Genomic DNA, 21362 nt, shown 5'->3' with positions numbered 1-21362 from the left:
CGCCCCGCCAGTTCTGGCGGCGGGGGTAGCAATCCACTCTTCTAGAGGGAGAAGACATGTAGTTACTGCTTTACCCGGTTAAAGTTAAACAGAGCCTCAGTATCACAAAATGGATGCTGCTGCCACAGACACGAGTCTGACCTCCTGCAGCTGGACGAAACTCCAGCAAGGGAGGCTTGGACAATAGGTTTCCTGTCGAGGGAGGTGCTAGCACTTCCCCAGACAGCCTGTAGTGTATTGGGGCAGGGTGGGTGATAAAGATCAATTCAAAATGGTCAGGTGATTTAGTTGATGTTTCCTAAGTTAAATTTGCCCGACGTTAGACGCCTCTAATACCATACGAAGTTATCCAATAAAGAGGCAGGCGCTGGAGACAGGAAGACAGGAAACAAGTTTTATTCCGACGGAGTAGAACACTTCAGATCGGACAACAAGGTATCGTCTCGAGGTGCTCTCTCAGCCTCTCTGAGACCTGGTCTTTTATACACTGGTTTAAGACATGTGAACGCTCTTTACTACAACAAAGACATTGTGAAGTATGAGGATGACATCCCCGGCACTCCCCGCCCCCCCCCCCCCCCAGTTCCGGCCCATTCCAACACATGACCACAGTAGAGGCCCTTTCCCCTCATACAATGGGAGGGGGCTATCACGCAGCTGAGAGCTCTGCCGATTCCTTTGGAATGTGTGCGCCTGATCGGATCTCAGGGGCAGGGAGGTCATGATCAATAGTGGCTCCTGTCAAGAGAGGCGAGTGCATACAGTAGTGGGCAATAAACTGTATCTTCAGGCTAAGGGATGACCAGCGGTTCGTACAGGCAGTCGGGCTCAGAGGAAGGGGTCATCAAAGGAGGGGTATCCATGGACGGAAAGGAGGTGTTGGTCAGGCGCGGGGTGTGATTCCCTGAGACAGAGTCATGGGAGGGGAGGGTTCATGACTTGTGCATGTGAGTGCGGGGGCAGCCAGGGTGCGCGGGGAAGGCTTGCAAGGTTCAGGGAGGTGTGCTGACGGGCGATCGTGAACAGGGAGACCATGGTACCTAAAATGGCTGTCGTGTATGTTCATACGTGAGTCTGCAAGATGGCGTAGATGATGTTCAGTACACGAACTAAAATTCCACAGTCCTCCCTTTAACATGTCTCGCCAGCTTGTCCGTTCGGATCGATCCCCATGAGACCACGCACCTCTATCTCGTATAGGGGACTCATGTGCTATGTTTTAGGGCACATACAGTTGGAAATGAGTGCACATAAAGGTGGTAAACATTGAATACCTAAGCAACACCCACACAGTATCATGATTGGTATCAATATAAACGTGAACAATCTCCATCCCCAGAACCAGCCTCCAAGCGACCATCCTTCCTGCACCTGGTGAACCTCTGAAGACAGTCTGTGGAGGTGTTCGATTGCTTTGTAGACTGAAGGTGAGTTATCTGGCACGTAGGTGCAACAGCTGGAGCCGATGATGCGGCATGCACCTCCACGATCGGCCAGAACTACATCTAGAACAAGGCGGTTTTGAAGAGCCACCAGGCGGACCGCCTGAAGCTCAGCCGTGTTGTTAGCAAGGATGCCAGCCGTGATGTTAATGGTTGTTTCCACTGCCTGTGTCAGGTGTCGGATAGCGCGGCTATTTGCCATTGGGCCCCACAGAGGAACAAGTCCCTTTGCCGCATCCAGGAACTGTGCTCCGGTGGAGTCGGCTTGTCCAATGTCTCCGGCGCGCCTTTGCCGATGATGGTAGGCTGGAGCCACATACGTGGGAGGAAGAATGAAGGCGATGTAGCATGTACCCCTCCAGCCTTTCGGGAGCCAAGTGTAAGCTTTGGTGCCACAGACAAAGTACATATTTGGAGAAGCAACAAAGGAGGGGGGGGTCAGCTGAGACCAATGTTTTAGTGATGCGACATGAACTGTGACCCACCAGCTGCGTTCCCTGTCCTTCGAGGCATACGAGTCCTGTGACATTGATGACAGACAGGGCCACGGTCAGGGTGGCAGCCGTTTGTTTCCGCAGGTGGGAGAAGGTGGGTCTGGCTGGATTGTGGAGCACTTGCATTTCGACCCTTTCTTTGGCAGGGATGTTCGTAAGGAAGGCTGAACCTGAAATCGCAGGACAAAAGGGGGCAGACGTCTTTCCTGTTTTGTTCAGCCAGAACCCATAGTAGAAGTGTGACACTGTTTGACCGGAAGCGGCGTTGTCCTTGTGGCTTTCCTGCATGAGGATCAACCAGGCGAGGCAGGAGCCGTGAACTGAGAAAGGAGAAGGGATGAAGGGGATGGAGTGTCCGGTAGCATGTGGGAGCAACCCACAGATCCAGCAGTTCGTGGCATTTGCAGCAAGGTTGTGCTGGTGCAACAGTTGTACGAAGGAATTGTTCCAGAACTCCTTACGCCTTTCTCGGAGCTGAGGTGAAAGGGTAATCAGGTGGTGCTCTTTCATGGTGGTTGGCTGGACAGTGGTCGGCAACATCTGGTGAGCGGGTGTGCTTTCCTCCAAGATCCAGAAGGAAGTCATGAGGAGGAGGCAAAAGAGGAGGACAATGAAGAAAGCGATTGTCTTTGATTTGTGCAAATTATCAGTCTTTGGGTTCCTGTAGTGGGTATTTCCTGTTGCTTCCGACGTCTTCTTATCTGGCGCTTCCATCATATTCTTATCTGGCGCTTCCATCATCTTCATCTTCAAGGTGCTCGGTAGTGGGCAGAACCACAGACTTTGTTTAGCTTCTCTCCGGGTAACCCTTGGTTGCTTTGGGTCACCGTTCTGAGATTTTTAACTTAGTCAGTGGCCTACTTAGCCGAAGCTCCCTCCTTTCGACGCAGGAAATACCGTTCTCGGGATGGCACAGTGGGATCAGAGTGTTTTGCAAGTTCAAGTGCCTCGGTATCAGGATAGCAGTTCAGTGATGGTCGGTCTTTGTTCAGGAGCTCTTCTTGGGTGCTGACGTTGTCTGTCGTGGCCAGGGTCGAGGAGACCTTCTTGCAGTGGTGGTCGTGCAGCCAGTGCTTCTTCCCCTCTACTCGGAGAGCCGTCCGAGTGGTGATCAGTACTTGCCAGGGGCCCGTCCACTGGGGTTCCAGACTCTTCGCCCGTTGAAAATTCCGGACTAGGACGTAATCTCCCGGTTGGATATCGTGACCGGGACCCCTGGAAGCATCGGGGATGGCCTGCTGCACCTGTTGATGAATGATAGACAACGTTTTAGTTAATTTGTATAAATCTGACAGCAGGACGTCGGGGACGTCGTGAATGGAGGTCGGTTTGGGGGCAGTCCAGAGGTTCATTGGTCGCCCAAACACAACCTCGTAGGGGGTCAAGTGGTGCTTAGTGGGAGTGGAGCGCATCGATAGTAATGCCAGTGGAAGGGCATCTGGCCACTTAAGTCCTGTGGTGGCCACTATTTTCGACAGTTTCAGTTTCAGTGTAGCGTTGTGTCGTTCGACCAGGCCAGCGGATTGGGGGTGGAAGACTGCATGGAACCTCTGTTTTACCCCCAACCCCTTCAGGATTAGTTGGATAACTTCAGCTATGAAGTGGGGGCCATTGTCGCTCCATAAAATTCGACAAAGGCCGTAGCGAGGGAAAAACTCTTTCAGTAGTACTTTGGCAGTAGTCATGGCAGTGTCATCACGGGTCGGATAGGCTTCCACCCATTTGCTGAAGGCACATACAATGACTAATACGTACTTCAAGCCTTGGCACCTCTCCAGTTGGATGTAATCCATCTGGAGGACCTCAAAGGGGTGGTCGGGGATCCAAAACCCTCCCCGGGGTACCACAGTTCCCTTTCCGGGGTTGTGTTGTAGGCAGATAAGGCACTGCTGGACCAGGCGTTTGGCCGAGTCGGGGATCTTGTTGTTGTGCCAGACTTTGGAAATAGGTTCTGCCCCCATGATTGAACTTGTGTGCAGGGGAGTGTGCCATTGTCAGTATGGGGATCAAGTATGAGTCGGGCAGCAACCATTTGTTCGTGTCCTTTGTCCGCCAGCAGCCTTCATCGTCCCTTAGACCCACCCGTGCCCATTCAGTCAGTTCGAGAGGTGTGCTGGCCGACTGGATGTCCCTAATTGTTTCCCTAGCGTCAGTCCATTTTTCTGCTTGTGACCTGGTCACATACATGCGTGTCGTTGTCCTATTCTCAGCTGTGGTTCGGGCAGTGATGTCGGCTAGTGCGTTTCCCTGTCCGACTAAGTCTGTCACCTTCTTGTGTGCCTGGCATTTGATTACTGCTAATCGTTTGGGGAGAAGAACTGCTTCAATTAGGGCGGAGACTAGATCTCCGTGAAGGATGGGCGTGCCGTGGGACGTCAGGAATCCCCTTTCCCTCCACAGTAGCCCAAAATGGTGAACCACCCCGAAGGCATACTGGCTGTCCGTGTAAATGTTTGCCGTGGTTCCTGCTGCTATGATACATGCTCGTGTGAGGGCAATCAGTTCTGCCGCCTGTGCGGATCGTTGTGTGATGCGAGCTGTTTCAACTACTGTTCGAGCTGTTGTCACCGCATAGGCAGCTGAAGTGGTGCCGTCTGGGAGTTTGATACAAGAGCCATCTACCCATAGCTCCCCATCAGGATCTGTAAAAGCAATGTCTCGGAGGTCAATTCTACTCCTGGTCTGTTCGTCCGTGAGGGTCACACAGTTGTGCATAGGGGGCACATCGGGGTCATTTTCAGGCAAGGGTAACAGTGTAGCAGGATTCAATGTCGTGCATCTCTTCAGAGTGATGTGGGGTGCAAGTAGAGTCAATTCGTACCCTGTCAGTCTCGCACTAGTCAGGTGTTGAGTCTTGGTCTGGTTCAAAAGGGTGTCAACTGCATGGGGTACTAATACCGTGAGAGAGTTCGAAAGTACAATTCCCTCACTCTGGCGGATAGAGACAGCAGCAGCGGCTACCGCTCGAAGGCAGGCAGGTAAAGCTCTGGCGACTGGGTCAAGAGTGGCAGAGAAGTAGGCACAAGGGCGTTGTTTGGCGCCGATGAGCTGAGTTAGAACAGACAATGGGCATCCCTCCCTTTCGTGCGTGAAGAGGGAGAAGGGCTTGGAGTAATTTGGTGTTCCTAGAACGGGTGCCGAGCAAAGGGCATCCCGCAACTCCTTAAAGGATGCTTGGCATTCGGGAGTCCAAGGGAGTGGGAACGAAACATCTTTAGCCAGCAGGGAAAGCAGGGGTTTTATGATGAGACTGAGATTCGGTAACCATTGTCGGCAAAAAGAGGTAAGGCCCACCAATGAACGGACTTGTTTCTGTGTTTTTGGGATGGGTGTGTCTAGGATGGTTTGGATTCGGTCAGGCGTGAGTTTCCTCCCTTCTTTGGACAGGAGATGGCCTAGGTAAGTCACTTGAGGCTGGCAAAACTGCAGTTTCTTTTTGGAGACTTTGTGGCCGTTCTCCGCAAGAAAGTGCAAGAGTTGGATAGTGGCCGTGATTGCAAGTGGAGTGGTGTCGGCTGCCAAAAGGATATCATCGACATATTGGATCAACACCACTCCATCTGGTAGCTGGACGGCGTCCAGCTGTCTTTTGAGGGCATGGCTGTAAATGCTGGGACTTTCAGTGTAGCCCTGAGGAGCTCTACAAAAGCGGTACGAATGGTTTTTTAAAGTGAAGCCGAAGAGATAACGGCTGTCTGAATGGATGGGGATAGAGAAAAATGCATTTTTAAGATCAATAAAACGGTGAAGGTGGTGGCAGTGGACGGGATGAGAGTCAGAATGGTGGCGATGTCTGAGACTACGGGGTACTGTGGTACCACCACTTTGTTGACTTCTCGCAGGTCGATGATGAAGCGGTATGCTTTCTCATCTCCCTCACCTTGCTTTTTAATAATGGGTAGGATAGGGCTATTGCAGACATTACTAACCACTTCCTCTACCACTCCTGCATCTACCAAGGACTGAATAATCGCTACCAATGCCTTATCGCCTTCGGGCGATATCCGGTACTGTGGGAGTTTCGGGAGTATTGCATCTGGTCGATCAGTTATGTGTACAGGATCGATCATCATTCGTCCTACATCCGAGTCGTTTCTGGCCCATAGGTACAGGGGTAGGGTATCGAGCAAGGATAGGTCAGCATCTGTTATGCTGTACATATGTCGTGCGGGATAGGGTCTGGACATGCTCGGGTTGTCGTACAGGATGACTCGGACTCCATCCGGGGAACACCTAATAGTAGCTCGGAAATGTTTCAGCAAATCAATACCCATAATGGCGTCAGGGGAGTTGGAGGAGAGCAGAAATGTTGTGTCAGTGGGATTGTTTCCTAGGTCAAAGGAGATAGGTACAGACAGGGGATTAGTGGAGGGCGTTCCATCGAAACCTATCGATGTAATGTGTGAGCCAGACAAGGGTGCCCTTGGAATCAGTCGCTTTGATAATACACTACGTGTCGCTCCAGTGTCTACCAAGAATGGAGACTTTGTACCCAGGACCTTAGCAGTGACGTAAGGACCTTGCTGGTCAACACAGAGCTCGACTGGATCCCTCCCTTGCCCCTGGCAGTCCTATGCAGAGTCGTGAGCATTGTTGCAGTCGGACTGTTGGCACTGATTCTGTCGGGGGCGGTCAAATGTGTTTGGTCTGCCAGATCGGTCATTGGTGGTGTCGTGGGTTTGTCCTCGTCCCTGCCCTCCAGTTTTGGGGCCATTTGTCATGTCCCTTGTCTCTTTATTTTTAATCATTTCCCGAAGGGCCAGGCATTGAGACTTCCAATGTCCAAATTCTTTACAAAATGCACACTGGTTCTCATCGAGGTCAGTTCGTGGAGCACCGGATGTGGGGTTGCGGTCTCTAGGGGGCGGATTCCTAGGGGCATTCGACTGGTAGTTTCCCCTATACCGTTCCCTTCCTGTAGTCACTCCCTGCAATTGAGCAATCATTACTCGTTCCTTTAAATCCTTTTTCTTTCTCTCAGTCGCCCTCTCGTTCTCGTTCTTTTGGTGTTCGTAATACTGAGCCATGTGAAGGATAGCTGCAGGTTTGGAGGCTCCCCAACTACTCTCGCTCGTCTGTAACTTTTGGGAGACCTCTTGCGATAGCCCCTTTACGTAGTTTTGTACGAATAGGTGTTGTCCGGTCGCGGTGGTCATGTCTTGGCCACTGTAGTCGGAGAACACCGTTTCAAATCGGGAGAAATATTCTGATACGTCTTCCTGGGGTTTGACGGCAAGCCGTGACTACCGACCAGTCTACCTTCTTCTCTGGGATCAACGTCTTTAGCTTCTGCACTATTTTGTCGGGGAGTTCCAGTATGTCTTTTACAGGTTTCTTTCCGGGCTCTCGCTGCCTATCTAGTTCACTGAGTTGTTTCCAGGTGTGTCCGAACAGATGTGTGGTCGGCTTTCCGGATTTGCTTCCACACATCGGCCGGCAGACACAACCCGAAAAACAAATCAATGTCCGATAGTCATTATGGTTGAGCCCAGGGCTGTGCCTAGTTCGGTATAAAATGCTGTAGGGTTCTTTCTTAAATCGGGCAGGGTTTGCCTAAAAGTTAAAATATCTTGCCGATCCCATGGTTGGTAAACCCAGTTGTACACAACCCTCCCTTTTGCATCTGCGTGGTTGATATCATCGTTTGTTCCCTGACCTCTTGGGGGAACCCAGTAGGGGGCGGCTTCTCTGATAGGCATCATAGTGTTGGCTGCTTCTAATGGGGGCTCAATCGTCTCAGGGACTTTGATCTTGACCTCTGGTTTCTGTTCCGCGAGGTGGCGGAAGACCTCAAGCGTTTGCATGAAGAGGTCCGTCACATCGCTCTCAGTCCCATCTCCAATATCGACCCTTCTATATAGAGCCGTCAGTTTAGCAGGACCTTTATTCTGGTACCTATCCTCATACGCGTTCAGGGTGTGGTAGCTGAACCGTAAAATGAAATGCTGTCTGTGACTACCGGCATGTGAATTGTGCATATTCATCGTATATTCTTCGCTCTCCTTCCGTTCTACCAGGGTCTTTGCTATCTGGTCGATTCCATCCCGCTCATCTTTGCTCAACCTATTTGGTCTGGCTGTTAGCTGCCTGCTAGTCTCGAGTTCATCTGATGTTGTTACCAATGCGGCCGGTGCGAAGGCTGTAAGAGCCGGAGCACTAGCGCTAGGGTCACCCTCGCCTGCATTTTGAACTGGTGAGTGTTGTGGTAGAGGTTGACAGGGAGCATAAGGAGGAGGCATGTAGATAATTGGAGGACCGAGCAGTAACTCGTCGTTTGCCCGCTGTTTGGAGGGCATTTCCGGGTAGAGCGTAGAGGGGGTCCTGACAGGGCATTGGCCTGCCAGTCCTGATTCTTGCGTTTGTTTAACTTCCTCTTTTCTTCTTATTTCTTCATCTAGTTCTTTTGCGGCCAGATGGGCGGCTTTTCGTAACTCTTTCACTATTTTTGCTTCGTCTCTTTTCCTTCGCTGTTCTGCTTCTTTGCGCCACATGCCAATACTATCGAGCATAGTGGGCGTTGCCTTATTTATTTTTACAGCTGCTTCTAGTGTTTTTATTTTATTTTCATCAAAAGAACCTATCAGTGGCCACTGACTTTCAGGATCCTTTTTTGTATATTTATGCCATAGCTTACTATAAGCTATAGCGACTAGTCCTTGCTTAGTAAACATGTCCTTATTAGGGGTGCCTTCCAATGGAGCTGGATGGTTCATCTCTAATAAGCGGTCCGGGTTGACCCAACTATTAACCAATGGGGAGAAGATAGGCATGACGGATTACAATGGGGGGCAAAAGCCTGCACTACCTATCTTTTCACTACTTGCAAAGACTGGACAGAATATTCTATTCTACGCTATTTGCAAACAGAGAATACCTCCAGAAAGAACCAATTCCAAACAGTCAATGTTTGGACAAACAATCAATCAATGAGGAATGAAATAGGCACGACGGGTTACAATTGGGGGCAAAAGCCTGCGTTACCTACCCTTCACTATCTGCACAGGGAGAGAGAATATTCCTATTCTTCCCCGTTTGCAGGCAGAGAAGATCCTTAAGAGAACCAACTTCAAACAATTCAATGCTCGATTCAATCAATCAATCAATGGGGAGAAAAATAGGCACGGCAGATTACAATGGGGGACAAAAGTCAGCGTTACCTATCCTTCACTATCTGCAAAGACTAAACAGAGTATGGCGACTCTGTGCTTGTTTGCAAATAGAGAATCTCTCAGAGACAATAAAACGAGTAATACTAGTATTTTCAAACAATCAATCAATCAATTTCACAATTCGTCGTGTGTAACGACCTTACCCGGACCGCATGGACAGTTTCTCGTCTTCCGCTTCCAGCGCCCGATCGTCCTCTACTCTCTGTTACTATCGCGGCACTCCTGGTGGTTCCCAGTCAGGACCGTAGATCACTCGGGAGAGGTCTGCTCGGAATCAGTGAAGTTCAGATGATCGGCTGTCAGACGAGGGTCTATCGGACAGGAGCTCTCCCGATCGTTGCAGTCGTTCACTCTGTCGTCGGGACCTCTCCCACTGGATCCACGTGTCGCTGATGGGCCCCGCGTTTGGGACGCCAATTGATAAAGATCAATTCAAAATGGTCAGGCGATTTAGTTGATGTTTCCTAAGTTAAATTTGCCCGGCGTTAGACGCCTCTAATACCATACGAAGTTATCCAATAAAGAGGCAGGCGCTGGAGACAGGAAGACAGGAAACAAGTTTTATTCCGACGGAGTAGAACACATCAGATCGGACAACAAGGTATCGTCTCGAGGTGCTCTCTCAGCCTCTCTGAGACCTGGTCTTTTATACACTGGTTTAAGACATGTGAACGCTCTTTACTACAACAAAGACATTGTGAAGTATGAGGATGACATCCCCGGCACCCCCCCCCCCCCAGTTCCGGCCCATTCCAACACATGACAACAGTAGAGGCCCTTTCCCCTCATACAATGGGAGGGGGCTATCACGCAGCTGAGTGCTCTGCCGATTCCTTTGGAATGTGTGCGCCTGATCGGATCTCAGGGGCGGGGAGGCCATGATCAATAGTGGCTCCCGTCAAGAGAGGCGAGTGCATACAGTAGTGGGCAATAAACTGTATCTTCAGGCTAAGGGATGACCAGCGGTTCGTACAGGCAGTCGGGCTCAGAGAAAGGGGTCATCAAAGGAGGGGTATTCATGGACGGAAAGGAGGTGTTGGTCAGGCGCGGGGTGTGATTCCCTGAGACAGAGTCATGGGAGGGGAGGGTTCATGACTTGTGCATGTGAGTGCGGGGGCAGCCAGGGTGCGCGGGGATGGCTTGCAAGGTTCAGGGAGGTGTGCTGACGGGCGATCGTGAACAGGGAGACCATGGTACCTAAAATGGCTGTCGTGTATGTTCATACGTGAGTCTGCAAGATGGCGTAGATGATGTTCAGTACACGAACTAAAATTCCACATGGGTTGAATGGAAAGATGCTTTTCCAGACACTGCCTGGGGCACACAAGGTGCTCCACGCATAGCTCGGTTCAAACCAGTTGCTGGGGCACTCCAGCCCCGCTCTGGCGCGAAACTGGACAAAGAGAAAAGGGTGTAACCACCCCCTTCTCAGGTCCACCCATAGGAGGGACCTAGCAGGTAATCCAGCCCCTAACATCAGTATAAAGATAGGAGCTGTAGAGACATTAGATTATCCTGGACTGAAACTCTGAAACGAACCTCTTGGACCTTCGACGTTCTATACCGACTAGAAGACTGAAGACATCTCCCTGGTGGTCAAGGAGTGACCACCCTGTGCAAACAGGCCCAACTAGTAACTTGCCGATTTGCTTTGTCGGCGCTCCTGCCGGAACCCGAAGACTCAACGACTCAGGAACTGGACTTCCAGACTTCTCCGACTCCGATCCACATCCACACCAAATCTGAGACCCGTGGCGGACACGAGAGACATGGGACCGGACACCCTGGACTACCTGCACTTTGCTACCCGTGCAACTACCAAGGCACCCTCGCCGTTATTTTTATTTATTTCAAAGGTTTTATATAGTGCTACTGGACCCAAGAGTATCAGAGCGCTTTACAAGGATGGTGAACATAATGAGATAAAATTAACAATTGAGCGAAAAAGAGTTACAGTATGATAATGCATTCAACAGGGCCAAGGGGGCAAAGAAACAGAGAGATAAAATTAAGTGGAAAATGAATATTAAAAGTTAGGAGAGAGAGAGGAGGGTGAAGAGAGGGGGTGTGAGAATGAAGGGATTGAGAGGGGGTGGGAAGAGGAGTGGACAAGGGGAGAGAAAGGAGTGAACATGGTCAGTCAGTAACATTAGATATCCCAATACTTGTTGAGAAGAAGTACTTTGAGTTCCTTTTTGAAGAGAGGGTAGAGGGGTTGCAGCGAAGATCCTTAGGGAGAGAGTTCCAAATTGTAGGAGCGTTACCAGAGAACGCACGGTATTGGGTCATTTGACATTTGAGTCTGGGTGGGATCAAGACAAGGGAATTTGTGCTCCTCAGGGACCTGGAGCAACCTGATTTGTGTAGTTTTGTTGTAAGGTAAGAAGGGGTGTTTTGGTGAAGAGCTTTGTGAGTGATGCAGGCAATCTTGTAGGTGTATCTTCCTTCTATTGGGAGCCAATTGAGATTTTTGAGGACGTGGGAGATGTGATCAAATTTTTTACAATCAGAGATGAGTCTCGCAGCTAGATTGAGGACAGATTTCATCGGTGCAAGATGGATTTTAGGGGTGCCAGCCAAAGTGGCGTTGCCATAGTCAATCCTGGACAAGCGGTTGGACAACAAGTTTGAAATCGTCTGCGGGAATAAATGGTTTAAGTTTCTTGAGGTGGAGAAGGGTGAAAAGCGCACGTTTGGATGCATTTTTAATGTAGGGTGTGAGATTTAGATTCTGGTCGATACTGATGCCTAGGGATTTGACAGAATTAGAGGTGGAGAGTGTGCAGTTAAGAGCTTTGATGCCATTTATCCAGAGTTGAATGGGAAGGAGGTTGTTTTTGGGGGAGAAAAGGATGATTTCAGTTTCATTCGGGTTCAGTTTGAGATGGTTCCGATGGAACCAGGTGTGAATTCTGGTCAAGGTCTCATTGAGGTGGAGAATGTCTTTGTGGGATTTGATCTTGTAATATAATTGGGTGTCATCGGCATAGAGGTGGTAATTGATATTAGCTTGTTTGAGGATGAGGGTGAGTGGTTCCATGAACAGATTGAATAGGGTTGGGGAGAGGATGGATCCTTGAGGGACGCCGAGTGAGACGGGTTGAGGTTTAGATGGAAAGTGACTGAGCTTGATTTGCTGTGATTTTTTTAAATTTTTTTTTTGTGTGATCTTTTTGAAGGAATCAGGAGAACCATTTGAATACGTTGCCATCTAAGCCGAACCGGTCTTTGAGAGTGTTGAGAAGGGTGGGGTGGTGGATGGTATCAAATGCAGCTGAGAGGTCGAGGTGGATTAGTAATGAGGATTCCCCTTTGTCTAGGGAGCGATGAATGTTGTCAGTGATATTTAGCATAGCAGTTTCTGTACTGCATCCTTTTCTAAAGCCGGATTGAAAAACATCAAATGTAAATGTACAGGAATTTATCAAGGAGGTTGAAGGAGGCGATATGTTTCTCTAATTGCAATAGGACACATTTTTCGAGGGCTTTAGAGAGGAATGGAAGGTTAGAGATAGGGCGAAGGTCGTTAGGGTCATTGGGGTCAGCAGTGGTGTTTTTGAGAATGGGTGAGATTTGACCAAGGTGGGGACACAGCCAGTGGAAAGAGAGGAGTTGATGATTTTTGTCCATATAGGGGCAATGATACATTTAAGTTCTTGAACCAAAAGGGCGGGAAGAGGATCTTTGGAGTGGGAGGAAGGTTTTAGTTTGGCAATGATATTAGTGATCGTAGATTCAGATACTGGACTAAAATCACTCCATAAAACTTTGTTTTTAGCAGGGGGGCTTATTTTCAGAAAGGTATCTTGTTGGGGGAGAGCAAGGAGGGGGTGAGAAGGATCGAGAGGGGTGGAGAAAGTGGACGGAGGAGAGTTAGGAGTGTTGGGGAGGGTGTATAGGATGGGAGTAGGTTGAAGTGAGAGTGGGAGGGAAGAGAAGGATAGTTCGATCTTGTTGATTTTGTTCGTAAAGAAACTGGCAATTTCTTCGCATCTGTCAATAGAGGCTAATATTTTAGGAGGGCCAGTGGAGGTTTGTATTTTAACAATGTTAAAGAGTTCTCTAGGGCGGTTTATGGCTTGATCAAGTTGTGATCGTAGAAAGGAGGCTTTCTCATTAAAGATATGTTTTTTGTACTGGGCTCTAGCAGTTCTAAGGAGAGCCAGATTGTCAACGGGTGGATGATTCCTCCAAACCCGTTCAGAATGTCTAAGGATCCGTCTTTCGATATTAAGTTCAGAATTGAACCAAGACTTAGGAGGGTTGCTTTTTTGTTGTTTGAGTTTGATTGGAGCAATTTGGTTGAGGGCTTCAAGAATAGAATTGTTATAATGGTTAGTTAGGTCGGTGGTGCTGTCAGAGAGAGGGGGAAGAAGTAAGTGGGCCTTAATAGTGGATTCCAATTCCCTAGGACGAATAAGGGGAAGGTTGCGTGTAGATTTCTTAGGTAAAGAGCTGATGGGGGCGGGGCGAGTCATGGATCTATTCATGGTGAAGAGGATAAGGTAGTGGTCAGACCAGTCTACCGGAAGTATATTGGAGAGGGAGGCCAGATCGTTGCTAGTCATAATGGCATCAAGGGTGGCACCTTTGTTATGGGTTGGAGAATGGCAGAGTTGGGTCATATTGGTGATGCCCATGGTATCATTAAATAGGATGACAGCAGGATCATCACTTTTGTTCCAATGGATGTTGTAGTCACCGAGGAAGAGATTTTTAGAATGTGAGAGCGATGATTGTATAATAAGATCAGTCAACTCTTCCGTAAAGGGGCTGTTATTTCCAGGGGGATGGTAGATAGTGTGCAACCGGGTGGTGGGGGAGTCAGGCATAATGAGATCAGCGCAAAGGAATTCAAAGGATGAAGGGTCTTGTAGATGAACGAGCGAGATGTTAAGTTCAATTTTAAAAATGATGGCGAGTCCTCCTCCTGTTTGTTCGATTCTATCTTTTTTAATGATGGAGTAACCAGGGGGGATAAGCAAGTCGAGGATGGGAGTGAAGTGGGAGGTGAGTCAGGTTTTAGTTAGGAATGCAATGTCAATGTTTTCACTAAGAATGATTTCAGCAATCTCAGTAGCGTGGCAGGAGTCGGATTGGCAATTAATCAGCATGCAACAGAGGGGGGCGGGGTTGGGCGATTTGGAGGGGGGACAAGGGGGGATAGGTATAATTTGTTGGGGTGGTCTAGGGGCCAGGAGGAAGGGGGGAGTCTGCTTATTCCTAAGAGAACAGGGTTGGTAGGCAGTTGTGTAGGGGGGATAGTGGACAAAGGTGGTGAGGGAGAGGTAGTTAAGTTAGTGGAACTGCTAGCTTCAGAGGTTATTGGGCGAGTACCAAGTTTTGGCGGTTGTATGTTGGTATTATAGGGAGTGACGATTAAGGAAGGTTGAGTGGGTAAGGTGCTGGTTGTGTAGTTGCTAGAAGTTAAGTTAGTGGAACTGTTGGCTTCAGAGGTTATTGGGCGAGTAGTGGGGGGACAAGGGGGGATAGGTCTAAGTTGTTGGGGTGGTCTAGGGGAGGTCGGAGTAAGGGGGAGTCTGCTTGTTCCTAAGAGAACTGGGATGGTAGACAGTTGAGTAGGGGGGATAGTGGACGAGGGTGGTGAGATAGAGGTAGTTAAGTTAGTGGAACTGTTAGCTTCAGAGGTTATTGGGCGAATACTAAGTTGTGACGGTGTGGGTATGTTGGTAGGTTAGGGAGGGACAATTAAGGAAGGTTGAGTGGGTAAGGTGCTGGTTGTGTAGTTGCTAGAAGGAAGAGTGTTTCTGTTGGTGATAGAGTTTGGCGGACAATATGTGGATGTGTTGAGGAGAGTGTCGTGCGAGGAGATGGTTTCAGTAAGGAATGAGATATCGCTTCTGAGTGAGGAGAATTCCCGGTTGCTAGCCCGTTGGCTAGTTAGCCCTCCGAAGACTTCATTTTGAGACTACACCGCTTTCCTGGTTGCTCCAGGCTTGCTCCAGCTTCACTGCAAAGGAGAAGCTCCCCAGACCTTGCTGGTCTGACCTGAAGCCCATCTTCCCTTCCTGCGTGGATTGCGTTTGCCAAGACTTGTTGGGTCCAATCCGGATACCGACACCGCAGTCAACTAAATCCTTCGTGGGACAGCTCGAATCCAGCTCCTGGGCATTGTCGACGCCGCGTGGTCCTTGTGGCTGCAGAGACAAGCTTCACCTTCTTCACCTGAAACACTTGACATCGCCTGGTTCCTGGCTAGTGACCCAGACTCTGTCCCCTCTGCTTTCAGGTTCTTCACATGTTCGATCCACCCTTGGATCCACCCGGACACTTTTCTCCTGGTCGCCTGCAGCACTTTGTTGCAGCTCTCCATAGGAAACATCGCCGAAACCCGACACAAAAAGACACCTATGCACCCGTCTTCCCTGGGTGAGGTAACTCGAGTACTCCGGTGCTCCCGTGGGTGTTGACTCTCGACGTGTCCTAGTTTAAAAGGGTTTTACTGTAGTCCATCCGGAAGTTTCCTTAATCAACTACTTTGTAACTTTTACGTTCCCATTATAACTCTATGGTAATTCGCGGCTGTGTTTAGACACTGCACGAGTCTCCCGTGGGCCTCCTACTTCCTAACCTTTGGTTCTGTAGTGTAGCCCCAGCAATTCCCTAGGCTTAAGGCCTATTTACTATTCCTGAAGTGGTCCTTATACCACTTACTTAGTATATGGTTCGTGAGGCCCCTAGGGCAGAATTGTATTTGTGCAACTTATTGTATGCTTAATGAGTAACTTGTGATGTATTTCGATCTCTGACCTCATAAAGAGTTCAGAGGGGTTGTGTTAGAAATAAATACATATGTATTTGATATATTCCTTGTGTGGTATCCTTTCATTTGGTATTCAAGGGATTATATATGGCTTCACATGTTCTCTGAAGTTTTAGCCTAAGACTGCTGGTCCGTGCTACCACTAGGACTATAAGGCTGACTTTACAACCACCATCAATAAGGTTCGTTTAGACTGGTACAAGGTGCCCACTAGAATAGCGGACATCATATGCCAGGCTAACTTCTCACACCAGTAGTTTCTATTTATATGATTATGATAGTGATTTTAAGAATATTCCTTGCTCTCTTTAAAAGCTTTAAAGATACAATTATTCAGTTATGATTATAATTATTTAGTGATTTTTCAATTCAGTTTGCTGATCTGTAATTTTATTGGCTAATGTCATGTTAACTCCCTCTCGTATAGTGTTTTTCATATCAGCTGTACGTTTAGTAATTTCAGATTTGTTTTCAGCCAACAGGGATTGGACCCACGACTGCATTGTAAGCGGAGTTTGAGAGTACTTTATTTTGAAACTTATTGGATCCCACCAAGAAGAGTGCACTGCTGAGCAGCAAGTTTAAAGGAGACAAAAAACATACACGAACAGACGCAGCTGACAAAAGTCAATCAAGCAGTTCAGTGAATCTCTGGGTGCCTCCATTCCACTCTCATTATTAAATTCAATAAATAACTACATTAAGGCATTATCACCAAATGCAGAAAAATGTGGCCCAAACCAGAATTTGGTCCGCACTATACTTTTTAAAATTTTGCAGTGTTTAGTCAACTGTCTATCTTGGCTGCTCCCTATCAAGAGCCAAAGTTCCGTGAATCAGACAACTGAATATTAAAATAAAGACTTAATATTTATAATAGAAAGCTCTATTCAAGCGTTTGCCACCCCAGCCAACAGGTTTACTTTTCATTCTCTTGTGCAAAAATTACCTAACAACAAGCCAACCTTAAACATAGAAGCCAGGTGTATGTGATACATGGGACAAGACATATAGTGTCCATTCAGCCTTACCGCTGGGTTTGAAAACTCTCTCCTGAAGCTAGAGTGCAGTAATTGCAAGGGCATAATCAGTTTTTCATCAATCATGATGGTACATCCGATGACACAGTCATGGCATGCGGTCAAAAATGAGCCCAGCCAGGAGATGCCAATCCAGAGAGGAAAACCATACACGTGCAGTGAATGTACGAAGGGTTTTAGTTCCTCATCAAAACTTAAACTTCATCAGAAAACACACACTGGAGAAAAACCGTACATGTGTAGTGAATGTGGAAAAAGCTTCAACCGGTCATCAAATCTTACACTCCATCAACGAATACACACAGGTGAAAAACCGTACACATGCAGTGAATGTGAGAAGGGCTTCAATCGATCATCAGACCTAGAGCGCCATCAACGAACACACAAAGGAGAAAAAATCTTCAAGTGCAGTGAATGTGAGATGACTTTTAGTCAGTCATCACTCTTAATGTCCCATCTTAAGGTCCATCGGCGACAAAAAATGCACACATGTAGTGAATGCGGCAAGAGCTTTAATCATTCTTCACACCTCAAAATTCATCAGCGCACACACACTGGAGAAAAACCCTACATGTGCAGTGAATGTGGGAAGAGCTTTAATCGATCATCTGACGTAAGGCGCCATCAGCGAACTCACACTGCAAAACCATTCAAATGCATTGAGTGCGGTATGAATTTCAGTCAGTCATCAGTCTTGAAGCACCATCAGCAGTCCCACACAGTGGAAAAAACACATACTTGCAATGAATGTGGAAAGACCTTTACTCGATCATCACACCTAAGGGTCCATCTGCGGATACATACGGGAGAAACACCATACAAGTGCACTGAATGTGGGCTGAGTTTCAGTCAGTCGGCAGTCCTAAGACACCATCTGCAAAGCCACACAGGAGAAGGAAAACACACATGCAAGGAATGTGGGAAGACATTTAATCGAACATCAATCTATAAGCGCCATCTACGAACTCATACTGGAGAAAAACCATTCAAGTGTAGTGAATGTGGGTTATGTTTTAGCCGATCATCGATTCTAAGGCAGCATGAGCTAACCCACACAGGAGAAAAAACACATGTATGCACTGAATGTGGAAAAGGGTTTTATCGATTACAAAGCCTAACCCGCCATCAGCAAACCCACTCAGAAAAGCTGTACTTGTGCAGTGAATGTGGGAAGAGATTTAATGAAGCCTCAGACTTAAAACGCCATCAGCGAACACACACTGGGGAAAAACCATACACATGCACTGAATGCGGCAAGAGCTTTAATAAATCTTCAACTTTGAGCTGCCATCTGCGAATACACACTGGTGAAAAACCGTACACATGTGGTGAATGTGGAATGAGTTTCACCCAGTCTTCTGCTTTAAAGCGTCACCAGCAAACGCATGCCGGAGAAACAACCTATTATACAGTCATTGTGATAACCTAAGTCAATATCTCTGAATGCATTTGGAATAAATGTTACATGTGCAGTTAATATGACCAAAACGTCTGTGCATGTTCAGTGCGAAGAGTCCATCTGTGAACATCCGCCAGACTAGTCCAGTCATAATGCTATTCATGTATGCCTGCATCTGTGTCTATCCCCACTGTCCCCTGACAAACACTGCTTATTTCAGGATCCTCCCACTTCTCTACCTCCTTTCCAAAATGTTTTTTCTTGAGCGCTTTCTGTAATTTGTGCTTTCCCCGGATACACCCTGTTGAGCTCTTTAACATGTAAATTAAACATAATAGAATAAGGATATCTTCATTGTTTTACTTTTGTGCAAAATAACTTGGTGCATGTTTTTCAAACTAATTTTCATTCTTCACATATACTTATTGTATTTAAATCTATAATGTTTTTCACTTCACATCCTAATGATGAGCATTATTAATTGTATTTCCGCTTTCAGGATAATTGTTTGCTATATCTGTGCTGGCTGCATATTGGTTCAACAGTCCTGTCTTCAATAATGTTTAGTATTGGGAAATACTATATGCAAATAAAAATGTTTAAGGGTGACCACCTATATTTGCCTACTGCATTTTCAGTTTCTTTGCCTCTATACATTTGGGTAGAAAGCTAAATCCAGCACATACCATGCTACTATTACTGCACACCCCCTCACAATTAGTGTGTGGAAGTCAGAGGGACACGCCACTTGCCTTGCTTCATATTTGAACTTCTGTGTTCAGTTGGTTTTGGTCAGCCACCACTATAATAAAAATAAAGGTTCATATGTCAGGTGAACTTAGGCCATGCAGTTGCATGCAATAGTATGGAGTTTATTTACTACAAAACACCATTCTGCTAATAAAAACCATAAATGATGAATTGCAAAAAACTATAATTGCATGAGATGCATGAGTTATGTATCTGTTGTAGATAGTGTATTTCATCATACTTGCATTACCTTTTAGATTTCTAGTTTGCTACAAATGTCATTTAAAATGCTGAATGCGTTAAATTTGAATTTGGAATGCACCTAAAAATTGTGCACTCTCCCAAATAGGGCAGGTAACACTTTAAATTATCATCAATGATTGTGCATTGAGCAATTTCCAGTATATGGTGTAATGTAGAGCATTTTGCTTTTTACCGATTAGGTGTTTAGGCCTCTAGTCTTGGTCAAACAATGTATGCAATGGATTGAGCACGCTTCTCTCTTAACAAACAGTGTTGCTGCTAAGGATGTGGTCATGAACCATAGCATTCAGCGCCCGTACTCTTAAGACCTGCCACATGGGCTGGAAGCAGGCATAGCAGCAATGTTGTGATTAAAGAATCTCATATGACCTACTTTGTTTTTTAGCCTATTCCTTGTGCCTGTCCACCTATCCACTGTAAGATGAACAGGTTACTTATTTATCATGATCTAATTCAACGGAGGTCAGTGGCCATGCATTCTAAGGCGTGTCAAATTGAATATGATTAGCTTTCTTTTTCAATTTGATACATTGATACTCAAAGGATGGTAAGCAGTTGAGCTGAGAATTCTTTACGTTTGTTTTACAAGGTTTAAAAAATATATATATATACTGAAAGTGGATTACCTTTCAATTTTAGTGAGTTTTCCCTCTTCACCGGCACTAAGTGTAGCGGCTTGCGGCATTATGGGACTGGTAGTTCCTAGACCAGTTGTGCGAGCAGTGCTAACGAGGTGCAGGTGGGCCAACCACCACTTGGGAAGGAGGAGCCAGCCTAACAAAGATTTGCAAGAGGGTACCATGCTGTTTGAGAGTGCATTTGATAAAGGCATCGCGCCGAAACCGGTCATGCAAGCCTCCTGAATAAACAATTAAAGAAGCCCTGCTGTGTCCTGTGGTTCTCTGTACCGTGAGGAGGAGAAGTCAAGTTATATATATATATATATATATATATATATATATATATATATATATATATATATATATTACCTACTGGCGGTCGCCAGTAGGTATATATAGTTAGGATTTTTTCTCTATGGGTTTTTTGAAAATTCTATGTCTAATAACTTTGGCGTTTGTGGACGGAATTGGCTGAAACTTTCAGGAAAATGGAACATTTTGTTTCTGAGCAGCCCTTGAAAATTTGGGGGGGGTTCGTCAAGGGGGGGCTGAGAAAAAAGGGGGGTCCCAAAACGTGTTTTTAACATTGAGTTTTCCATAGGGCGGTTGGCCTCACTTTTAGCCCGAACGGCTGAATGGATTTGCACGAAACTTGGCAAAATTGTAGGGACTGGTAGCCCGATGTGCCTTTTGTAGGTCTCAATATATGTGCTACAGTGGATTTTGAGAAATTAACGTTTAAAAAAAGATATATATCTGTAACAGCGGACCGGGCAGCGCTCCAGGACGCGTACTTTTCGCGCAACGGAGCTTTGTGAAGCGAAGCTGATTGGTTCTCCGGCGTCTGTCAACATTCCAAACAGTCCGTAGCGGCCGCCATCTTGTCTCTCGGTAGGATCGAGAGACAAGAGGAGGCCAAAGCGAAGGGGCAAATGACCATAAGGGGGAATAGTAGATCCTCGCTGACCCCCTACGTTTGATGTGGAGGTTTTAAAAGGGCTCCGCGGGGCAAAAAAAAAATAAAATAATAATAATCGAACGGCTGAATGGATTTGCACGAAACTTTGCAAAATATTAGGGACTGGTAGCCCGATGTGCCTTTGCTAGGTCTCAATATATGTGCTCCAGTGGATTTTGAGAAATTAACGTTCAAAAAAAGATATATATCTGTAACAGCGCTCCGCTTCGCGTACTTTTCGCGTTACGGAGCTTCGCGAAGCTGATTGGTTCTCCGGCGTCTGTCAACATTCCAAACAGTCCGTAGCGGCCGCCATCTTGTCTCTCGGTAGGATTGAGAGACAAGAGGAGGCCAAAGCGAAGGGGGAAATGACCATAAGGGGGCATAGTAGATCCTTCCTGACCTCTTAGGTTTGATGTACCATTTTGTCAAGTTTGGTGTA

General features: G+C 47.1%; 1 protein-coding gene across 1 annotated transcript in view; it reads left to right on the top strand.

Annotated features, from left to right (window-relative positions):
* LOC144784985 (uncharacterized) overlaps positions 1-18944 on the top strand; it is an 89777-nt gene extending 70833 nt beyond the window's left edge. The window contains exon 3 of the mRNA XM_078664109.1: positions 16365-18944. Coding sequence (XP_078520235.1) covers positions 16994-18358 — 1365 coding nt within the window. The 5' untranslated portion in view covers positions 16365-16993 and the 3' untranslated portion in view covers positions 18359-18944. The remainder of the gene's footprint in view (positions 1-16364) is intronic.
* The last annotated feature ends 2418 nt before the right edge of the window (positions 18945-21362 follow it).

Source organism: Lissotriton helveticus, chromosome 10 (assembly GCF_964261635.1).
Source record: "Lissotriton helveticus chromosome 10, aLisHel1.1, whole genome shotgun sequence".
NCBI classification, from domain to species: domain Eukaryota; kingdom Metazoa; phylum Chordata; class Amphibia; order Caudata; family Salamandridae; genus Lissotriton; species Lissotriton helveticus.
The sequence above is the reverse complement of the archived record's forward strand: the minus strand, read 5'-3'. Positions and strand labels throughout refer to the sequence as shown.